The 20,451-nt window shown below is 50.4% G+C and overlaps 6 protein-coding genes across 6 annotated transcripts; 1 reads left to right on the plus strand and 5 right to left on the minus strand.

Moving 5' to 3' along the window:
• Positions 1–991: 991 nt before the first annotated feature.
• MIND_00893600 (2OG-Fe oxygenase) lies at positions 992–2,310 on the minus strand (the record flags this gene model as incomplete). Its single annotated transcript, XM_037365584.1, has 7 exons — positions 992–1,102; positions 1,150–1,247; positions 1,292–1,604; positions 1,656–1,780; positions 1,829–1,946; positions 1,996–2,099; positions 2,151–2,310. The coding sequence occupies 7 exons, from the start codon at positions 2,308–2,310 to the stop codon at positions 992–994; spliced, it is 1,029 nt and encodes a 342-aa protein (XP_037218826.1).
• A 655-nt stretch (positions 2,311–2,965) lies between these two features.
• MIND_00893700 (2OG-Fe oxygenase) lies at positions 2,966–4,550 on the minus strand (the record flags this gene model as incomplete). The annotated part of the gene is made up of 11 exons (XM_037365585.1): positions 2,966–3,085; positions 3,133–3,236; positions 3,294–3,322; positions 3,369–3,472; positions 3,529–3,535; positions 3,581–3,681; positions 3,730–3,844; positions 3,886–4,018; positions 4,072–4,120; positions 4,176–4,282; positions 4,328–4,550. The coding sequence occupies 11 exons, from the start codon at positions 4,548–4,550 to the stop codon at positions 2,966–2,968; spliced, it is 1,092 nt and encodes a 363-aa protein (XP_037218827.1).
• Positions 4,551–6,497: 1,947 nt separating this feature from the next.
• On the minus strand, positions 6,498–10,059 carry MIND_00893800 (NAD-specific glutamate dehydrogenase; the record flags this gene model as incomplete). Its single annotated transcript, XM_037365586.1, has 11 exons — positions 6,498–6,572; positions 6,620–7,047; positions 7,092–7,346; positions 7,397–7,594; positions 7,642–7,854; positions 7,903–8,035; positions 8,083–8,215; positions 8,267–8,375; positions 8,423–8,544; positions 8,592–8,979; positions 9,036–10,059. 11 exons carry the CDS (start codon positions 10,057–10,059, stop codon positions 6,498–6,500), a joined length of 3,078 nt encoding a protein of 1,025 aa, XP_037218828.1.
• Positions 10,060–11,185: 1,126 nt separating this feature from the next.
• On the plus strand, positions 11,186–13,903 carry MIND_00893900 (uncharacterized protein; the record flags this gene model as incomplete). Its single annotated transcript, XM_037365587.1, has 5 exons — positions 11,186–11,639; positions 11,687–12,502; positions 12,550–12,720; positions 12,767–13,033; positions 13,080–13,903. The coding sequence occupies 5 exons, from the start codon at positions 11,186–11,188 to the stop codon at positions 13,901–13,903; spliced, it is 2,532 nt and encodes an 843-aa protein (XP_037218829.1).
• Positions 13,904–14,110: 207 nt separating this feature from the next.
• Positions 14,111–15,317, minus strand: MIND_00894000 (uncharacterized protein; the record flags this gene model as incomplete). The annotated part of the gene is made up of 5 exons (XM_037365588.1): positions 14,111–14,398; positions 14,446–14,464; positions 14,509–15,011; positions 15,062–15,167; positions 15,223–15,317. 5 exons carry the CDS (start codon positions 15,315–15,317, stop codon positions 14,111–14,113), a joined length of 1,011 nt encoding a protein of 336 aa, XP_037218830.1.
• Positions 15,318–18,622: 3,305 nt separating this feature from the next.
• On the minus strand, positions 18,623–19,832 carry MIND_00894100 (ATP-dependent DNA helicase RecQ; the record flags this gene model as incomplete). The annotated part of the gene is made up of 2 exons (XM_037365589.1): positions 18,623–19,261; positions 19,311–19,832. 2 exons carry the CDS (start codon positions 19,830–19,832, stop codon positions 18,623–18,625), a joined length of 1,161 nt encoding a protein of 386 aa, XP_037218831.1.
• Positions 19,833–20,451: the final 619 nt, after the last annotated feature.

The following is a 20,451-nucleotide window of genomic DNA, read 5'->3' on the forward strand; positions in this document are numbered from 1 at the left end:
TTGGCTCTGGGCAAGACCAGGTGAGTGGGGCTCTGAGCCGGCTGGCTCAGCGATAAGTCCACCGACTTCTCAGCGCCGCTTGAAGTTGCCCTTGTGAGAGCTTCTTACTTAGCTTCCCATAGAGCATATCGAAGAAATACTTTTTCTGCACCAACTTTCGGTTGCGATATTCCTGAAGACCCTCTACATGCCGCAGCCAGTCCTGACGCAATGCTCGAAGCCCCCGTCCGCATCGACGACGACGAACCTGTCTATTCATTGCTCGATTTTTCCCGTCGTCGAGTCAGCAGTATTGAGCCCCGCCAGTCCACCCTCACTGCAGCTCTTGAAAATGCCGCCTCTCGTCCAAACCCGTTCAACGAAGCGGTTGCAGCCGGCGGTGATGCTGAGGGCCCGTACACAGTTCGGGTTCGCTTTCCTCATGCACAGTCATCAGCCGCATGGCTAATGGAACTGCATGTCCCTGTGAATTCCACGGTCGAGGATGTGATTGCTCGCGCTTTATTCGCCTATTGGAATCAAAACTTGTTGCCGCTACTCGAATCCGAGCGAGAAGTCAATGTCGGAGAGTGGATCGCACTTGTTCCTGGTCGCAATGGTGTCGTGGAGAAAAGGATTGCCTGTCGTGCGTGCTGCCCATTTTCATGTTGCGAGATTCATCTTCGCCACAGACTTGATTTCACACTATCGCAAATATGACATGGTGACCATTGTCAGAAAGCCTACCACCTACTTAGAGAGTGTGTTCTGATCCTAAGTGGAAGAGGTTTCTCAAACTGATGCTTCATAGAGCAAAACATCCAACAACAAGTTGCTCAGTTAGATCTCCGTTCGGGTCAGTCGAAGCCACGAGCGTTGACTCTCAAGAAGAATCGTCCGTGACAACTGCTCCTTCCAGGAAAAGCGAATATAATGCTGGATAGAATACACATAATACAGGTTGCTTGATCGAATGCAGTGAAGACTATCGGGGTAGGCTGATTTGAAAAGGTTAGTGACTGCTTGGAACACTTCCAATCCGTCCACCATCCACAAGCCAAACAGCACCATTGACGTATGCCCCAGCGGGGCTGGCGAGGAACAGAATGACGCCGGCGATTTCCTGGAAACCATTGTGTCAGAAATAAGCATTATTGTGGTCTGTCGAACCTCTTCCGTGCCCGCCCGCTTGAGCGGTACGCTCTCGACTATCGGGAGAGGGCCGTGTCCATTGATGGAGACCCCAGGAATGACGCCCGCTGTCATCTCTGAGCCACCGTTAATCCAACTCTACTGCGAAACGATAACTCACCACTGGGGAAGACCCCCGGGGCAAGCACGTTACTGCGAATGCCCCAGGGAGCTAGAAGATTAGCTAGCAGCTTGCCAAGGTGCGTGCAGGCCGCTTTGGACAGGGTATACGAAAGCGAAAGGATGTTCGCGTCAAGACGAAAACCGCCTGAAGACGATATGGACAGGACCTGCGACGAAAATAAAGGCGGCTGGTGCGAGTGGCCGTCATCTGGCCGTCGCTTCCGCAGATTTCCCTGGTGAAGGAGGTCCAAGAATGCGATGGTGGTGTAATACACGGAAGTAACATTCGTCAGAAATGTTTCCGTAAACCCCTGCAATCTTCAAAGTAAGCAGCCTGAGGATTATTTCTGAGAAGAGACAACCTCTGGGGAGCTGCTTTCCCATAGCGAGGCTTGGAATGCCTTTATCGACGGAATTAGAGGTTCCGATCCGGACAAAGAGCTCTCTGGCCTGGGCAAGGGGTGGCTATAGAGATCTCGCGCTATACCTGTCAACAGTTGGGGGTGTGTAAAAATGGAAATTCACGCGCACGGACCAGCGTTGTTCACCAACAGGTCTATATAACCGTGTCTCTCTTTCACGGTCTCCGCGATCGCGAGCAGTGACTCGCGGTCGGTGACATCTCCCTCTACGGCAATGATATTACCATGTTTCTTTGATTGCGTGAGCAAGACTGGGGAAGAGGTGGAGGGTAGGCCATACACTTATTTCTTCAACAGTGCTTTGAAGGACATCAAGTCTCCTCCCAATAATGTAAACCGTTGCACCATTGTTTTCAAGTGCGGCGGCCATCATTCTCCCGATGCCTACACCAAGGTTTGTTGACACACAAGCACCCGGGAAAATCGACGACGCACCACTCCCGCCACCCGTTATCACTGCAACCAGACCTTGTACATCGAAAAGACGATGTGGAGATAGTTCAGAGCCCGAGTCCGAGCGATGGAGGGGTTGACTTTCCGCTATTTGTGGCGGGACTTGAAAGCTATTGGCAAGGGACGGAGAAAATGGGGTCATGCGTGCAGTTGTTGGCGCAAAGTCTGACCCAAGCTAGGTTATAAACCGAAGACGGGCGGTGGTGTATGTCTCAGACGCCTTCCTTCCGTCATCTCTTATAGGAAAGTAGCAGACGCAGATGGGGATAAGTAATCATGCTGATCCCTCTGACAATCACCGGACCGCGTTGGACTCTAAACCCGTTGGAGAGTTGGAAACATGAAGCGAAATGACTCAATTTTTGTTGTAGGCTCCTTAGAAGGTCAATGGACTTGGCTTAGCGCGAAGCACTGCAGGGTATCGAGAGAGCAGCGTTTTTACTCAAGAGAAAGCACGGATCGAGAGAAGCGATCAGATCGGCGAAGATATGCCATCAAATTTCACGTTCCGAGAAAGTAAGTAAAGACCATGCCTGAAAAAGCCCCATTGTCAGTCGCAAGTCAGTCGTGTGCTCTCTTCGTTTCTTGAGCCGACGAGACTCGGAAACACATCACCCAAGTTGAAGTGATAGCTCAACGACCACAAGCAAGAATCTCCGCATGTGTGGGGTGCAATGAAACCCGGCTAGTAGCCTAGGTGACATTTCAAGTCACTCGACGCCACAAATTGGCTCTTGGATGGCTAGATAACACTCACGGGAGTCGTGTTGTAACTTCCAAGCCTATATGTAATTCGCTCAGTCGCCGTTGCTCTTTGAATGCGCATAGGTCTCCTCCAAGCGACGTTTCACGTAGTCCCCTGCGGTGACAACCTCATATTGAGGGGGGTAATCTTCCGAAATGCAGCTTGGAAGCGGCTTATATATCAGTTAGCTTTCTACCGTCATTGAAAGAGTATGGTTACCTCTAGAAGCACATCATAATCCGTTCCAAAGAAGAGCGGGATCGAGTATCGCTCCAGTCCCGACCGATTGGTGACACGGTGCACGGTCGACTTGAAGACGTCGTCTAGCTTTCGATGAGGCGCAAGAAGGAGGAAGAAGATGCGAATAATAAAGAACATACTTGTCCAACGGGCAAACTGGTCTCCGAGACTGGCAAGATGTGAGGGATTAGCGTCGCGCAAGGGCTAGACTTTACTTGATGACGAAGGTTCCCGGAACGGGTACCGCGTCGATCCATTTACCGTCAGCGTTTTGCACCTGCAGACCGCCGACAGCGTCCTGCCAGAGAATTGTAAAGCACTAGTCATCTAGCCATGAGCAAACGCGAACTCGGAGGAAGGCCAGAGTCTGCCTACCTCATAACTGAACTCAAGGATTGAGTAGCGACTAAGACAGAAGCGTTCTTACTCCGTGTGTGCCCCGATTCCAATCACCCTACCATCGTCGTCAATGGCAGGTTTCTGCGGCGGGTAATGTAAGAGTCGCATTATCGCGGCGGGCTTGGTTGTCTATGCAAATTTCAGCACCAATGTTCACTGAAGAAAAGAAACAGAGACCTTGTCGTTGAAGAAGGCCTCGGGGAGATCTAGCGCAAGCGCAAATAGCGGGAAGAGAAGTTGTCCTAACGAGACTGCTGCACGGCTATATCGCCTTTTGTTGGATTCCATAACGCTTTCGAAGAGAAGACCACCAACTAATATGCTAAAACACACTCGCGGAAACCGGGGAGCAGCGTCTCCGCTGGCCACACATTCACGCCAGACATGGCGTTGTTACCTGGTTCCTCCCAGCCAAGGTCAAATCCTTCGTGTAAATCACCCCTTCCCTCGGGATTCGTGTTCTCCCCTAAGCCAGATGATGGGCAACAGTTAACCGCCAGATATTACCAACATCCACACCTAGAAGCGCTGTGTAGCCTTTGAAGTTGGTGCTCTTGTGAATATCAAGCTAGTGAAATGAAGCATCGGGGACAACGCAATGCAGAGCAACGTAGTACACGGACAGCAAGCTTGGCATTGATAGGCAGAGCGAAAAAGTCGCCGGCGGCAGTTATCGTATCAGCAATGACGGCCTCTTGGATGGTGTGGTTCTTGAGATAGAAAAAGCCGACTAACGGATTGAATAGGTATGGGGGGAACAGTGAAATGAACACACCATTGATACTAGCATCGCGTATTCGATCTGCTAGAGCACGGCGCTTGGCGAAGTCGGCGCTGGTGGCATCCGTGAAGTCACTGTCAATTTTGGTCCTCAGACCCACCAGGGTTGGGAAGTGTGTCAGGGAGACAGACATGATTGGAATTTGCTCGAATGTACTGTCCGTGCGAGCCTTGGCGACAAGAAGCCCAGGTTGAGGTGTTGGTAGTTGCGAGATCATACAATATTTTGGGATCAGTAGCGTTTGTTGGTGCTGATGTAGACTGATTTGACGTTAAGAAGAAGTCAATAGGGTAGCATTTTGTTTGTATGAGAATAAGCCAAAATATTTTTATGTGTATGTTTTGGTTATCATATTAGGATCTTGTTATTGAAATGCCATCATTATTGAAAATAGCAATAATTGAGATGATTTGAGTAAAAAAAGTAGATTACAGTTGTTTTCTGGAATTTATATTAGGATTAGGCTTATGTTTAGGTTTAGGTTTATGATAAATAGTGAGATAGTTTAGAAGTGATTTAAGGTTATAAACATGAAATATAAAACTATCTATAATATGAAAACATAACTATAATCTTAAATTCTAAGTACAGTATTTTACGAAGGCACTAAAATGTCCCATACACGGTCAACAGAGGCAAAAACGACCAGGCGGATGGAAATAGGCAGACATGATATAGTGAGAACGACCGGCGAAAAATGTACTGCAGCTTCGGGACGTCTTGTTTTAGACGCGTCTGGTCTCCAGAAGCAGAGATCTGAAAGAACAATCAAAGACACATTAATTTATTGAGAGAAAGCTTATGATCCATGGCAGTTCGTGGTAGAATCGGAGAGTCGGAACGTACGAAGTCGAGGTGGCCGTGAAGAGCGAAGAGCCTGGCAACGTCGGTTCTGAGGACAGGACCGGACACACCCCAGACTTTCATTGTCATCGTCACCACCGCTAGCCAGCAAGGACTGGAATGAAAGTTGACACCTTGAACGTGCCTAAATTGAGAATGAGAAAGATGTTGGCGGCGGGAGTGAGTCACAACACATCTTTTGCTCTTCAAAAAAAAACGGGCAACAAGCACGCCCATTTGGTAGTCCCTACTGCCGTTATTAAGAATAGTAGCGAGCAAAGGTCGCGTTGAGTGGAACGATTCGCTTGTGAGCATCACCGACGTGAAGGGCAGAAGAAGATTAAGGTCGTGGCCGTGAATTATGTAGAAGGAAGAGAATGGCTATGTTATTATGTTTATGCTTTGAATCAGCTTCATGTATCATTATTATGTGTGTGTTTAAGTCCAAGTTTAGGTCTCTTCTTTCTAGAACGAAATCATCTAGGATTCTTATATTCTCTCTAAAATCAAACCTGAAAGCTTTCGATTTCTTTCCTGTTGTAATTTCATGAACATGAAATGAACATGAAATAAACATGAAATGAACATGAAATTCAGGTTCAGGTGTGGATGTTTTTTCTATCTTTTTGTTACCTAAAAACATTGTGGCTTACCCTAGAAAGAACAAAATGTTTAGTTTTAAGTTTGTTATCATAGGGATACATTTCATTTCAAGTTGATGGCAGTATTGGCAAGCACGAGATCAATTATAGATAGTTCAATTAGATTGAATCGGGATGTAAACGCTGGTATATGTAAGTCATTCTGACGTCAACAAATGATTTAAGTTATAGTCATTGGACATATAAGGAAAGCGTACGATCAAATGGTGTTGATTGTGTAATATGGGAAGTTCTGGTAGTTGCGGCGAGTCCATGATGGTGGTGAAAACACAAGTTAAACTGATTGCGCGTGATGACACTCTCATTGAAAGACTCAAAGTGTTCTATGAGCCAAGCCAACAGAGCCACTGGGAAGCTCAAGGGTCCTCTGGAAAAGTGGCTTCTTGAGGCCCACTGACAAAAATGATCATTTCCTGCTCCATGAAGTGTCTTTTTGGGGCCAAATCCAACTAAATCAAGCCATGTCCCTCCCGAAATGCTGTTCACCAAATTTGGCCTATATGACGGACAAATCCGGCCGTGTTGCAATGTTAGGCCGTAGGCCGTATCACGTGCCAGCACCAGGAGCAAAGGTGCCAATCCGAGCACTCTAAGTTCGTGATATTATAGATATTACACTTGGTTACTGATGTACTTCTAAACCCAATTATCCCTCTCGTCTAATTTTTCTGGGCCAAGTTCCGCGCGAAATGGAAGAAATCGACACTCGAGGCGTTCACACCATATTTGTAGATCTAGTCCGTTTCAGACAACAAACGAGCAAGCAAGACAAAATACTCACGAAATGGGAGGCCACCCAGCTGGAAAACAACGCTCTTTGATATGGCTCCGGTAAGCGCTTCAACAACGTTTCCAGCCCAATCTTGTCGACCAATGTTTTCGGCACGGCTCGGCGGATAACGCCCTCCCGACTCGGAACATCGTCGAACAAATCTGAGCTTTCCAATTCGGCCTGGAGGTTGTTCAACGTTGAGCTCAACTCGTCCGAGATGACTGTGCGTGGCTTGGAGCCTCCCAGTCTTGCATGTTCTCGCCAGATACAGGTGAATTCGGCAGCAGCATTTTCCGTGATCTTCGTCTGGACATCTTTCACGTAGTTTTCGTAGAACTCGGTGGGCTTGCCATCCTTAAAGATCATAAGGTCAACATACTCCTCTGTTGACAGTGCAAGTCCCGCGAGGACTTCCAACGAGGAGCTAGTGACACCACCTGATCTGCTTTAACTACAGTCCGAGCAGAGGTGAGGAACGTACCCTTGTTGGCACTGGAATCCTTGAATAGCACAACCTTGCGCTTCTCCAAGTACAGACGTGCTTGTTGTGTCACGAACAGGTTGGCACCCTCAACAATATACTTGAAGTGTGGTTTGCCCTCGCTGTCCACAAGAGCAGCCATATTCGAGATATTGACCGCTTCCGGTCGACCACCGCAAGGAACAAGAAGATCCGCCTTGAACCGAAGGTGGGCGGCATTCCGGAAATCAGTACCGTCCAAAACAACCTCGCCAGCTGGAGGGAAGATTAGTTGACAGGACGAGAGAAGAAAGCCTGAAACTTACATGGCAACTTGACATCGTGCTCCTCGACCTTGACAAGGTAGCCATCCTTCCCGAGCTTGCTCTTGTCGAAGTTGCCAACCGGGATGCGCAGCTTCGCCAGACGGATAAGCTCTTCGCGATTGATACCCGCCGGGTCAGCAAGCACACCAGAGCCGTCAATGACAGCCACAGTCTTATCCGAGGAGAGGAGGATTTCGTCTGTGGAAGAGTCAGAAGCTGAGAAGCATCCAATGACACGGACTTACTGGAGCCCAAGTCGCCATCTGGACCACCAGTCTGAACTTTAGTGATATCCTTCTCCCGCAACCCAAGTTGTTTGTAAATTCCGAGAACGTATTGTCGAATGGACAAACTCGTCATGCCGTATCGGTCGTGCGGCACACCACCTAATGTTTCGGCAGACTTGCCAGTTGTGAATGACTTCCACCATGTTTCCGCTCCCCGATCGCGGGCATGGACTACGTGAGTCAGGCCACAGGCTCAAGCAACGCAAAAAATCAACGTACTCGCTGCCCAGTCCATCATGTCTGCCGTCCCTTCGTCAGGTCCAAAGAACAGCAACTCAGGCTTCCCATAGAGATCGACAATAGGCTCTTTAATGCCAGGGGATTGACCAGGAATCAGGAGATCGATGATAGACTGCGGTCATAAGAAAATGGGTTGCAGAGGATAAAGACGCGACTGACATCAACATATTTTTCGAAGCAGGCACGTGGGTTGGCACCGAGGGAGGGAAGAATGGTTCCCTTTGCGCCTCCTTCAGGAATATCCTTATTCTTCAGCGATTGTGTTGAAGCCAGACCGTAGTTTTCGTCGAAGCTGCCCCCGATAACTCAATGGTACGAAAGCAACATGGATTTAAAGACGTACAGTTGCCGCTGGTTGATGGAGTAATTCTCCTTGTTCCTGGACATGACAATCCGGATGCCACCGCGAGCAACGTCTCGGAAACGAATGTGGAAACCACGGAATTCATTGCCTAGACACGTGTCAACAAGAACGTTCGATCCTGGAAACTGCACCTACCGATTACGAAAAACATCCCAAATGGCTTCCTGGGGTATTCAACCTCTGGTAGGAAGTCTGGCGCAAGACGGAAGGACAGTGCGACCTTGGTTGGCTGATAAAAGTTCGTCTTGAGAACATGTCTAATGGATATTAGGTCAAATGTCGAGAAAAATAACAAGCGACGCACTTGTTGAAGATAAGGAAGCTCTCCAAGACTTGCAGTTCATGCTTGTTGGGTACAGATCTCCTTAACTTGTCGTGTAGCTCTTCGTCGGTCAGCGGCTGAACCGTTTGTAGGCGTTGATAGCTCAGTGTCGGACCACCCAGTCCCTGGCCAACACTCTCGGGGTAGTGAGCCATCGCAAAGTTAACATAGAGCAGACGAATAAGGTCTGGGTAAGCCGTGATGACGTTGGCAATACTTTCACGCGTGAAAGTCTCTTCACGGAATCGACGTTGGACGGCGGCGAGCACCTCAGCGTGAGCGGGGTCGTCAGCATTGAGGACATTAAGAAGCGCAAGATAAGCAGGGCCGAGGCGATTGCAGAAGTGTTGTGCGAAGATCCAACCACAATCTATAACATTACGTGTCAACATAATGGAACGAAACTGTGGTAAAAGAATAACGCACATGCATATGTTGCCTCCTGAACTGCGTGACTGCCCGGCGCCTTCGGAAGGAAGAAAGGGTTATCTGGAAGGCAAAAGAGTAAGCTGGCCTCCTTCATCACTTGATAGATCGAATGCTCGATGGGAGGGGCACCATGAGCGCCAGGAAGAGGGTTGAGATATAGCGATATGATGGTAATCCCGTTGCTGAACTGCTCAACGTATTTCCGGACGGAATAGAGCGCGTAGTAGTGGTAGAGATTGGACAGGGCGGAGAAGAAGTGGCGTGTTTTCCCCTTGTGAGAGTCGTAGGCGATGACCAGACGATGTTGGCGAGTGCCTTCAACTTGGAAGTGATTGAGTACTGGGCCGTAACGACGCGCTTTCACGGTCTTCATGGCGTTCTGGTAAATCTGGAGCGTGTTTTCTGACGCCTTTTCAAGGAAGATGGGGTCGGAATAAGCACGAATGTCGTCCGTCTCTTCCTTGGGCAATGGGGGGAAGTTGCATTTGGAAACAAAGTAGCAGCGAAGCTGTTGGGAGGCAGTGGCACTGACAGAACCAAGGGAACGATATGTTTCCAGTCGATATGGGGTGTCGGTATCAAGGAAGAGATCATCGATACGAGTCTCGCAGATGGAGCCTGGGCCATCGGTCGTCGTTACTCCTGGTGGGCTCGTATGGATGAATGTCGCGCCCTTTCCCTCTGTGATTTTCTCCAAGTCGATGACGAGGCTGTCCGCGTTGTGCTTCGTATAAGCCTGAATCTTGGCAGCATAGAGCGCAATGATGTGGTCGGAGATGACGGCAGCCGACTCGTTCGCGAAGTACGTGTCATCGATACCAAGGCTAGTGTAGAACCACGAAACCTCGCCGGCAACGAGTGGCCCAGGAATGAATCCCGTGTTGCCAACTTCAGCCTCTACTTGTTTGCGTTGTGCATCTTTGCCCGCGAAGACCGGAGTGGTGTATCCTGGCAAGTCCTTTACGAGGTTGTCGCTACTAGCGTTGGTCAGGGGTGGTCGAGGCGGTATGTTAAGGGACATGGTGGCTGGGAGGGAGAGTGTGACTTGTCAGTCGGCGTCCGCTTTTTTATAGCATAACCCCGGATCTCGCAAAACAATTTACAGACGAAACACACAGACTGGCATCGGACTGGCAGCATACGGATCTTGTTGCTTGCAATTCTCTGGGGTCGCGCGTGTTGGTCACTTTTAGGCCACGAGTACCCTCAATTATGGCTTCTTCCCCGCACTCTGATGTGTAGATTCCGCCAACAAGTCGGCTCCACGTGGGCGCGTTCTGACGCCATTCTCTTGCAAAAAGTTGCGTGGCAAAAAGCAGAGGTTCTTTGGCCCGACTATCTCAGGCCATTGCCCGCGTTCCGAAGTAAACATAGCCTTTCTGAAATTGAATCCGTCGGACTCGGTAATTTACCGTCCATATGACGTTTGGTCAATCGCCCGGCTCTCCTCCCCAAAAGTTCCCACAAGGCTGCTGAACCTACCCGTTTCCAACAACATTTAATTCAAGCTTTCTCTCCCCGACGCTAAACTTCGTCTTGAAGGAAATGAGGCTTTCAGTACTCATGACCCAGGATGACGCAAAATACACGGCAACGTCTAGAACAGAGACTGAGACTCAGAAAGTTTCCGTTTGCTGGCCAAGATGTCCATGACATGATTCACAAACGATTTGGTGCCAGAGATCATGTTCTTCAACGACTTTGTGCGATCGAGAGGAGGCAAATAAGAGAGTCAACCAAAAGCTATGTCTATAGTATCGGCGCTGGAGGCACAAGACAAGCCAGAAAGTTCGCTGAGGTCTTGGGAGGGTCGTGATCAGTTTAGTGAGCGACGTTAAGTGAGCGACTCTGTCGGCAATGATCTTGTGCAACGATTGAATCACTAGAGAGAACTTCGGTGTGCATCGTGTGTGCAATTTGTGCCAGACGCTGACCAAACGCTGACATGGTGGAGGCAAAATCAAAGATATTTCGGCGCCGTCACATGCCTTAACTCTCCCACTACGCCACGTTGGCGGGCTCTACAAATCGACTAGCAGCCGGGTATTGCCTCCCTGAACGACCCGAGACCGGCTCTCCACGCATTGGGCTCCCGAGCAACCCTGTCTTAAAACAAGCAGGGCTAAAATCCCCTGCTGACCCTGCGGATGGCAAGCACTGACCTCGACACTGGCGTCCGGGTGGTCGTTCGGCCTAACCAGTCTTCTTATTTTGCGGGAGAGCCTTTCTCGGTGACGGTTACATTCACCAATACCCGCTCTTTAGATCAACCTTTCTCCCCCACTTCACAGAAGCAACAACATAAACGCAACGCTCATTCGATAAGCTCTGCGCCCATTGCTCGCCCTCCAACCTCGCCAGGTACACCACGAACACCTCGTACCGCTTTGCCTCCTCCACCTCCAACCATTCGTGATGCCCACCCCACTCGAAAAGGACTTATTGGACGGACATCCCAATCATCTCCCCTGCAAACCTCTCCACCGGACAGTCTACCTGCCCTGGTCGAGCAAAGACGCAAGAAAATGCTCGCCAAGTCCCTTTCCGTCAACATCGCACCGCTAGATCTCGATATCTTACCTGCTCGGCATTCGGAGAAATGTGCGTCGTTATTGTCTCCCAAAATGCACTGCTTAGGCTACCTGAAGCGCCAACATCTCCTCCTGCTCAATCTTCTCAAATTCCCGTTGCAATTTCTCGGAGGGCTGATCTTGCATTGGCGGCGTCTCATCCACACGCTCGCAAACACTCTGTTCTCGATGGGTCGGCACCACAAGTTGAACTTGTCAACGGACCATCTCCGCTTAGCCCCAGTTCAAGTACTCCTTCGACAGCGTCATTCGCACTGGCGCTTGAATCCATAGCCGAATCGTCATCATCTCCCAATCATCACTCTGCTTACCCTCCAACTCCTGCAACCGTAGCGCCTTCGTCTCCTCGTAGAACTCACGCAAGCAGCCGCTCAGTATCGTTCCCACACAGTCCCAGCACCGGAATCGGCTTGGGTCATCCCGGTTCACATAAGTCGCCTATTTCTCCGCGGTCAGCAGAAGCATTCAACATTCAACCCAACTCAGAGCTAATACTCTATGCATACGTCGCCCTCTCGGGCCGTGCGGTTCTTTCACCTCTGGGAAGAAGCGAGCCAGCATTGCCTGCCCTTCGCAGTGCTTTGCTACGACCTAGGACGCATGGCGGCGGTAGCTTGACAATCCAAGCTTCTTCATCGGTTTCTCCATCTCCTGCGACAGTCACACGAAGACATCAACGCGCGTCGTCTTTTTCTTCTGGATTGCGTGCGCTTGGGGCGGGCATTGGCCTATTACGGAGCACTAGCTCTGACAGCGAAATATCCGGACCAGCCAATGGGAACGACGATTCCGATACACCTTTACCGACATTGGAGGTTCCGCCTGAGATGCTTGGTGTTGATGTTAGACTTGTGCCGGGGGAAGAACGAAGCTGTGAGTTCCCATGCTCTTTTTCTCCCTCACTCATTCGGTCCCGACAGTCACTTACACACTGCCCTTGCCGGGACATCTCCCGCCCACATTCCGGGGCCGGACAATCAAGTTCTCATACGAACTTGTCGTGGGGGTTTGCAGGGCATCTGGTAGCCGCGATAATGCCAGCGTGACGCGAATAATGAAGGTCCCGATACGGATATACAACAACGTGTCCAGTGAGTAACGAGCTCTGTCTTATGGCATTGATTCTGACTACTGTAGTCAACCGCCCTCCAAGGCCATACGACCTTCTGTGGCCTGTCGCACGGAGGATAACGGATGAGCTGCCCAAGCCTATAGTCGCTGAAAACATGAACCGTTCGCCATTGAGATCGTCTGCGACTGTGGCCGACCTTGAACAATATGTCAATGGATTACGGAGGGAAGTGGATTTGGATGATGATGTTGGGGCGCCTGGTGCCATCTCAGGAGGTGTGTTAACTGGGTGTCGGGAAGCAGTAGAGGTATTGACACGCAATCTGAAGAAGGGTGCGCCAGAATGTTTTGCTCGTCTCTCCTTTTAATTTCCCTTTAGTGTCCTATGACATAACCAAAGACGGGGTGACCGTTGCAGTATTAACATTCCCGAAAAGCGCGTTCCGACTGGGTGAAACGGTGAACGGAGTTGTAGAGATCAACTGGCGGGAAGGCCGAGGACGGGTGTTGCAGTTAACAGCGTTACTCGAGGCCCACGAATCGCTGCCGAGCTGTCTCGCGTCTCCTCCCAGCAATGCTGGCTCAGCCCGATATTTAAGACGTGTCCACGCTGAGCATCACGCGCGCTTTGTGCTGGGGACACTCCGACTTGGTTTCTCGCTTGACATTCCCAGCGATGGCAGTCCCGCATTTACGATCGTTTCCTCGGATTCTCCCGGAGGGCTGGAGTGGAAAGTGCGACTGTGTCTTCTCGTGGGTGTAGCGGACGAAGGGGCTGATGAAGGGACTGAAGGGGTGCGAATAAAAGGGCTCATACGTGACACGACTCTTGACGAAGGCAGGGGGGCCTGGGGCAGCGCATGGCGTGCGCCAGAAAAACTGGGTGTGCTACAACGACTGCCGTCAACGCCAATACCGCAGCCCGAGAAGTCCGCAGGCTGGACATCTTTCCTCGCCGCAAGCTTTCTCGGAGCCAGTGAGGGCGGCTATCACGACGGAGACGACTTTGGAGACGAGGAGGAGGAGGACTTTGACGGGATAAAGACACACTCGGCGGGCGGCGTCGGAGTTGGTGTACGATATGGCGGCAGGGAGGACGGCTGGACTGATGTAAGGGCCGAGATGGTCGAGTGTGTCGTCCCACTCAGAGTTTGGCCGGGGAACACAGCTTTCAAGCCCGGTGATGTAGTGTTTGATGTTTAGTTATTTCGCGATGAACGATAAACAATCAAGTCTACTGCCAGGCTTCAAGTCTGCTTATTTATGTTTCAAGCATACAATTAATATTGAGTACAATGGTGATGTATTAATGCAACTCTACCCTGATTAATGCAATATCTATGGTCCAATGTTTACTCTGTTTAGTCCATTTCAGAGTTGTCTAAACATGTTAGTAGGGTCTCTGGCAAGTTAAGAAATCTCACTAATATTGAGGATTATTGGTGACAGCAGCCCAAGCTGTGTCAGATCATAATCTTCCTCCGAATACTGCTGCTGATGTGCAGAAAATGTGTGAGAGGCCTTGCCCCACAACCCCAACCAGAGCCATTCCGCTCGGTCCCAATGAGCATTCATAACACTGCTGATTACCTTGGGACCACTCTCATGACGCAGTCGGACTAGGTTGCAGAAAGTGCTGAGCTGCTGTTGGTGCGCGGAAGTATCCCGGATTTGCTTCAGGCTTCCCTCTCGCACAATCTAATTATGAGTGAGCACTCGAATAATAGAAAAAGAAGAGGAGTGACCAGTTTGAACACATCCAACCTATCTTGCACCTCCGCACTGCCAAAGAGAATCGACAGCCCCACATCTGCTGGTTGGATAAAACTCGTGTTGGTTCCTTTATGATCGCAGGTGGGAGCAACAAATCGCTTGCAAGTTTTATGCATCCCTCGACAGTCTGGGGGACTTGATCTTGTTGCAAAATTCCACGAGTGATCAGTCCCGATGAATGGAGGAAGACAAGATTCGAATGGAATGTCGTTGGGTCTTTTGCCGCTGCCTGTATGATGCTCGCAACATTGAATGTTGTGAGCGCTGCTTTGACAACAAGCGGCTCTGCGATTGAGACGACGATATCAGCCAACGTCGCAATCTTTGAGGTCAACGTCGCGATCTCCGTGTTCAATGTTGCAATGTGTTGGTCTCTTCTCGCATCGGCAGTAAGCATGTCTTCAATCATCATGGCCAGAGCCTCAAGCTTTTTACTGATTTCGGTGTCGGCTATGGTGAGAGCATCAAGCCTTTTGTTGGTAATGGCGAGCTTTTCCTCGAGTCCCAAACGCTGATCGCTTTCGTGTGTGGATTTTACCTGAATTTTGTTACATTCTTGTTCGCTGACGAGAACTGTACTTGACTCACCAGGTCAATCAACTCGGGAACTATCCATTTTCCAATCCTTCGACCGCGATGTCGCTCGTAGAACTCTGCGACCTTGCTCTCGATGCCTTGGGCGTGATTCTGACGTCTGAAAATTTGTCGTAAGTAAGCAACGGTTGTTAGTTAGGGGGGGCAAGTTGTACTGGATCTGGCGCGGAGCCGAAGAATATATTTGGCGACTCGATTGCTGAGGTACGAAACCTCTGAGGATGTAGAGTCTAGTGGTGGGGCCCCACATTTAGTCAATGGAGGTTTGGGAGAAGAGGGTTCATGAGGTGCACGTCCACGTGACATCATTCATGAAATTAATCCAAGTACAGAACGCGCTTAGAGCCTATGCAGCATATTCCACCGGGTCTATCCATTCTTTCAAGTTGTTCCCTTCCCTTCTCGCTAGCTAGCAGTCAAATCAAAACTTTGCTCCAATCGGCACTTCGAGCAAATTGTTTCCACGTTTGTGTCGGTGTCCCCAGACCTTCAGTACTTGCGCTCGGCTGTCCAGCATAGTCTATGAAATGAGAAGGCGCCTATATGCAACGAAAGAGGCATACATCCTATCTTATCGAAAAAAGTGAAGCTTTGCGCTAATTCAACGGCGATAGCCTCAGGCTGACCGGCACCGATCAACCTCTTCACCCATTCTTCCGTCGTGTAGACAACAGTCTTGCCGGTGACTGGTCAGAATCAGATTCGATGTCCAAGAAATCAAACTCAGGGAGTACCTTCGGACAACTGCTCAGCAATGGAGGTAGGAGAGAATCTTCGCTGACGGTGTTGATATCTTGTCCATCTGGGAACAGCTCTGATTTGATTGCTTTGAGAACGAAAAGGCCATAATCCTTCACGATGTCGATGAGAGGAATTTTACTCCCGGGACCCATGTTCCAGGCAATTTCGAATGTGCCGTCAGGTCGCTTCGAAATCAACCCAAAAGGACCAAAGAAGTTCTGAGCGTATAAGCCAGCTGGGAAGTTGACGAAGGGCACGCCCGACTGGCGGCCATACTCGGTCACAAGAGCTGTGCCATCGGTACTTTCCGTTGCTGGCCTTGGAAACAGAGGGGAGAGGAGGGGAGGCCAGACCAAACGATGCCCCGAGCTTCGGCAGCTTTAGCAGCGTCGATAAGGAGCTTGCCTTCGGCAACTTCCTGAAACATCGTTGAGCGAACAGTTGTAAACCTTGACATACCCTCTCCATGTTGAGATGTTCCCAGAAGTTAGTGACCAGCTGATGCATATTAGACACATCTGCGAGGTGACAGGACCACATACAAAGGCGTAGTTTGTCCCAACAAAGGCCTTGAAAACTTGGTCCTTGTTCTCGACCGTCAGATCAACTTGTACAACCTCAACTCCTTTGGTTTTTAGGACTTCCGCCGCTGGTTTGGTAGCATTGCGTGTGAACGCTCGGATATGGTAGGCAAGTTTGGGTTCCGTCAAAGCATTGACAACACTGCCGCCTTTCATGAAGGCCAGTTGCACCAACGACAGCGATGAGTGGGGCAGAGTCGAGTCGTTGGTAATCGTCGTGACGTTGAGGTGCTCAGTCATAGTCATACTCGGGATACATATGCCGATGATGTGGGATTCGCATCTTGGTTTGTGAGCTGAGGTTTGCACAGTTCATTGTGAGGCCCCGTGAAGCTCCACCAAAGGGTTGTCCAAAAAAAAATCCGGATTTGGGCCTCAAAAACCCAAAATTTCTGGCCTCAAAAACCCATTTTCGGACAAGGTTCATTAGATGTCACGCGTGACATTCGCCAAAAACAGGCAGCTTTGCTGGTCTGTCAAGGAAATTTTGCTCAAACGCTGAGCTATTTGGTCGAATCGTTGAGTATTAATATTTACACCAATAGCGGCTATATGCGACCGTACCTGCACTTCACTTGAGTCTTGGCGGCAACCGTCGCAATCCAAGCCCTCAAATACCCATATTTTGGACAAGGCTGGCGGATTTTCGGCCTGAAAAACCCAAATTTTGGACAAGGAAATTGTCATTTTGGGGCCTCAAAAACCCAAATTTTCGGACAACCCTTTGGTGGAGCTTCACGGGGCCTTCATTGTGTATGGAGGGAATGTGGTCGGCCTCTGACGGTTTAGTTCAGAGCCTCAGCAGCGTAATCACCTTAAACCTTGGATCAACAATATCGGGCGTTGGCCATGGCGAGGAATTCAGTCTCGACAAATGTCGACGCCGGAAGTCGGGAATTGTGGCTAGTTACCCATGCTGGTCTGTTGGCAGGCTCATACCCAGCCCTCGTTGCAGAGCTAATCCGAGAGGCGGTATTTCAATCTAAAATAGTATCAGTTTTAGGGTAAAATCAAAATGTGTGACAAATGTGACGGTTTTGGGGGGGTTGCGCAGGACCCCTGATTATGCCCCCAAGAGGTAGGATACCAAAATCCGGACAGATTTTGGAAAATTTCAACCTAGGTTTGACCAGAATCCGGACAAAAATCGGGTTGGAGCCAAAAAAGTTAGAACCAAAGTCCGGACAAGAGATTTTACCCTTAGACAGGTCGGAACCAAGTCCGGACAAATTTTCCTCAGTTGGGTCAGTTTGGTGGGCAATTCACATTGAAATAGACCACATTTAAGAAAAAATCAGGTGGCACATAACGGCTATCAGAGCCTGAAAAACTGTTCTTTAGCTATAATTCCACCTTTTCTCGGCTAACTTTCGCTAATTTAGCGCTTTTTGTCAAGGTCGGATGCGAATCCGGACAAATTTTGCACCTTCGGGGTAGGTCGGATCAAAATCCGGACAAAACAATATGCGTTTGGCGTCCAAAAAACGCGGACAAATTTTTCATTTCACCAATTTCAGAATCCTACCTCTTGGGGGATAATCAGGGGTCCTGGTTGCGCTCTGCAAGAGGGCTGGAGCAGGTAGCCCGGACCGAGCACCGAAGCGGTGCATTTATCCCCGGATGCTCCTGTGACGCAGACGCCGACGACGACCGCCATGGCTCTTGACGCCCGGGCTGCTCTCGGTGTACTTGACGCGCTGCACGATGCTCTTGCCCGCGCCAACCTCTCCCTTGCCCAATTCACGGGCTTCATTCTGGAGAATGCCCCCGCGCTTGTCATTGACTCTCGAGTCCCGCCACTCGTAGAGAGTCTGTATGCAGTCCCGGCCCAACTGCTCGCTGCAACTCACACCCACGGCGATACCCTTCACTGGGTCATGGCCACGACCTCTCAGATCTTCTCCGCCGAGCTCGACACACTCATTCGTGACCCAGAGATGCGATTCAATGCATCGCATGCGCTTATCAAGCAGCTCGAGGAGATTGAGATCGACGCGATCGGGAGCCGGATGGAGGGCAAGGCGCCGCACTTGTGGAGTGCTGTTGGGATGCTGCTGGAGACACCTGCAGAGGTGTTGGCTCTCCGTGCGCGCAAGACTGCGGAGAAACGAGAAAGAGCGGGGACGTGCAGACATCACCTCCGCGCGGCACGCGATACTGCACGACAATCTCAATATTCGGAATGTCAAGGCCCTGTATGAGTTGTGTTAGAGCGGCTGAATATCGAGCTGGGTCAACGCACCATCCCAAACGCATCCGTAACAGCCATTCCCCAGATGGCACCAGTCTGGAAGCCCTCGAATTTTTCCGAGCGGTAGTGCACCGTCATTGTCGAATGGAAGTATCGCACTTTGTTACCCAAGTTTGGCGGTAAACGCGTCCGCAGGAACTCGACGGCCTCCTCACAATCTGCAGTGCTGTCGAAGAAAACAAGAAATTTTGGCGGGGGTTTGTCGGCCGTTGTGCCATCCGGGATGAGTAACGCGAGGTCCCTGAAGCTACCGACCCCGTATCGCATGCCACGGACAACGATGTGGATGTTTGGGCGAGCAGAGGGTCGAATGTGGTATGCTGTCCCGTCCGCGGGACGCAGGCGCAGTATCTGCTTGATGTCGTCAAGCATGTACGATGGCAACGTCGCGGATGTGACATAGAAATGCACGGTGGGAGGGAGGAGGTGTCGAATATTGCCAACATTGAGGTACTGGGGGCGAAAGGACTTGCCCCAGGCGGCGATGCAATGCGCCTCGTCAAAGACGATGTACAAGAGCCGATCCTTGATCTTCTGGCTCTTCCAGAGCTCACGGAACGCGTCGGACTCCATAATCTCTGGACTGGCAGTGACGACACGGTATTCGCCACGAATAATTGCCTAGAAACACGCGTCAGCTCTGCACAAACAAGAGGAGCACACAACACACTTTGTAAAGCTCGGGTGAATTGTTCTCAGCGTGCAGGTTCACGCACTTTATGCCCCGCTTCCCCAGGTCCTCCTCCATCTGTTTCCCAATCATAATCAGCGGTGTTACTCCAAAAATCATCTTGTCCTCCCCATCCTCGAGCGCCATAAGCAGCCGCAAGAGAAACGAGATGGTCTTGCCCGATCCCGTTGGCGCAATATTGACGACGTCCTTCCCCGCCTGCAGCGACAGCGCGGGTTTGATTTGGCTGACGCAGAGACGCTTTTCGAACGTCTTCTGGCCCAGGGCACGGGCTTCCTCGATGGTCCATGTGTGGGTGGGTTTGGGCGGCGGCGGAGTCGGTTTGGGGGGCAGTGGGGATAGACTAGGGCACGGGGCAGTGTGCTCGGAGGGTGCAGAGACTGGAGTGGTGGGTTCAGACGCATTGACGGACGCGGGAGACTCAGTGAATGGGTGGGTGGACAGGTTTGTTAATGGTGCTTCTGTGGTGACAGATGCCGTGCTGCCGCTCACAGCATCCATGCCGGGGGGTGTCGAGATGGCGATTAATAAGATATTACAGTAGAGAGTGGGCTGGGAGGGAATGTAAACGAGCGGACGACGCGGTACTCGACGCGCGTCAATTTGGTCGACCGGCGAGAGCAACCGGGGATAACTGCACTGCTTCGGTGCTCGGTCCGGGTTACTTGCGCCAGCCGTCTCACAGCGCGCAACCCAAATTCCCCCGTCACTCTTGTCACAGCTCGGCGGTATTCGGTATTATATCAAGTTTTCGGATTTAGCTTGTAAATACATCTAGGACTAGCGCTGTGACGACGGCTGGGTATGAGCCTGGTCTGTTGGGCCTTTTTAGGCCTTTTGGGCCGTGACTCGTTCCCGAGTCACGTACTTACTCACAAGTTGCTCACAACAACTAGTATGATTGGAGGTAAGCCGACAAGCGGCGTAGCACAAACTGATTGTACACTCAAGTCAAACTCAGAGGTTTTGGAGAACAACCTCAAGGCTGCAAGCCCACTTTGAGCCCACTTGCTCACTAATTTTCCAAAGACAAAAATTACAAATTTCTAGAATTGTTGACCAGGCTTGGGCTGCCTAAATACTCTGAATCAGATGTAGATAGCACAGGTTTTAACCCTGA

Source organism: Mycena indigotica, assembly GCF_014461135.1.
Source record: "Mycena indigotica strain 171206Taipei chromosome Unknown Mind.scaff0007, whole genome shotgun sequence".
Taxonomy (NCBI): Eukaryota; Fungi; Basidiomycota; class Agaricomycetes; order Agaricales; family Mycenaceae; genus Mycena; species Mycena indigotica.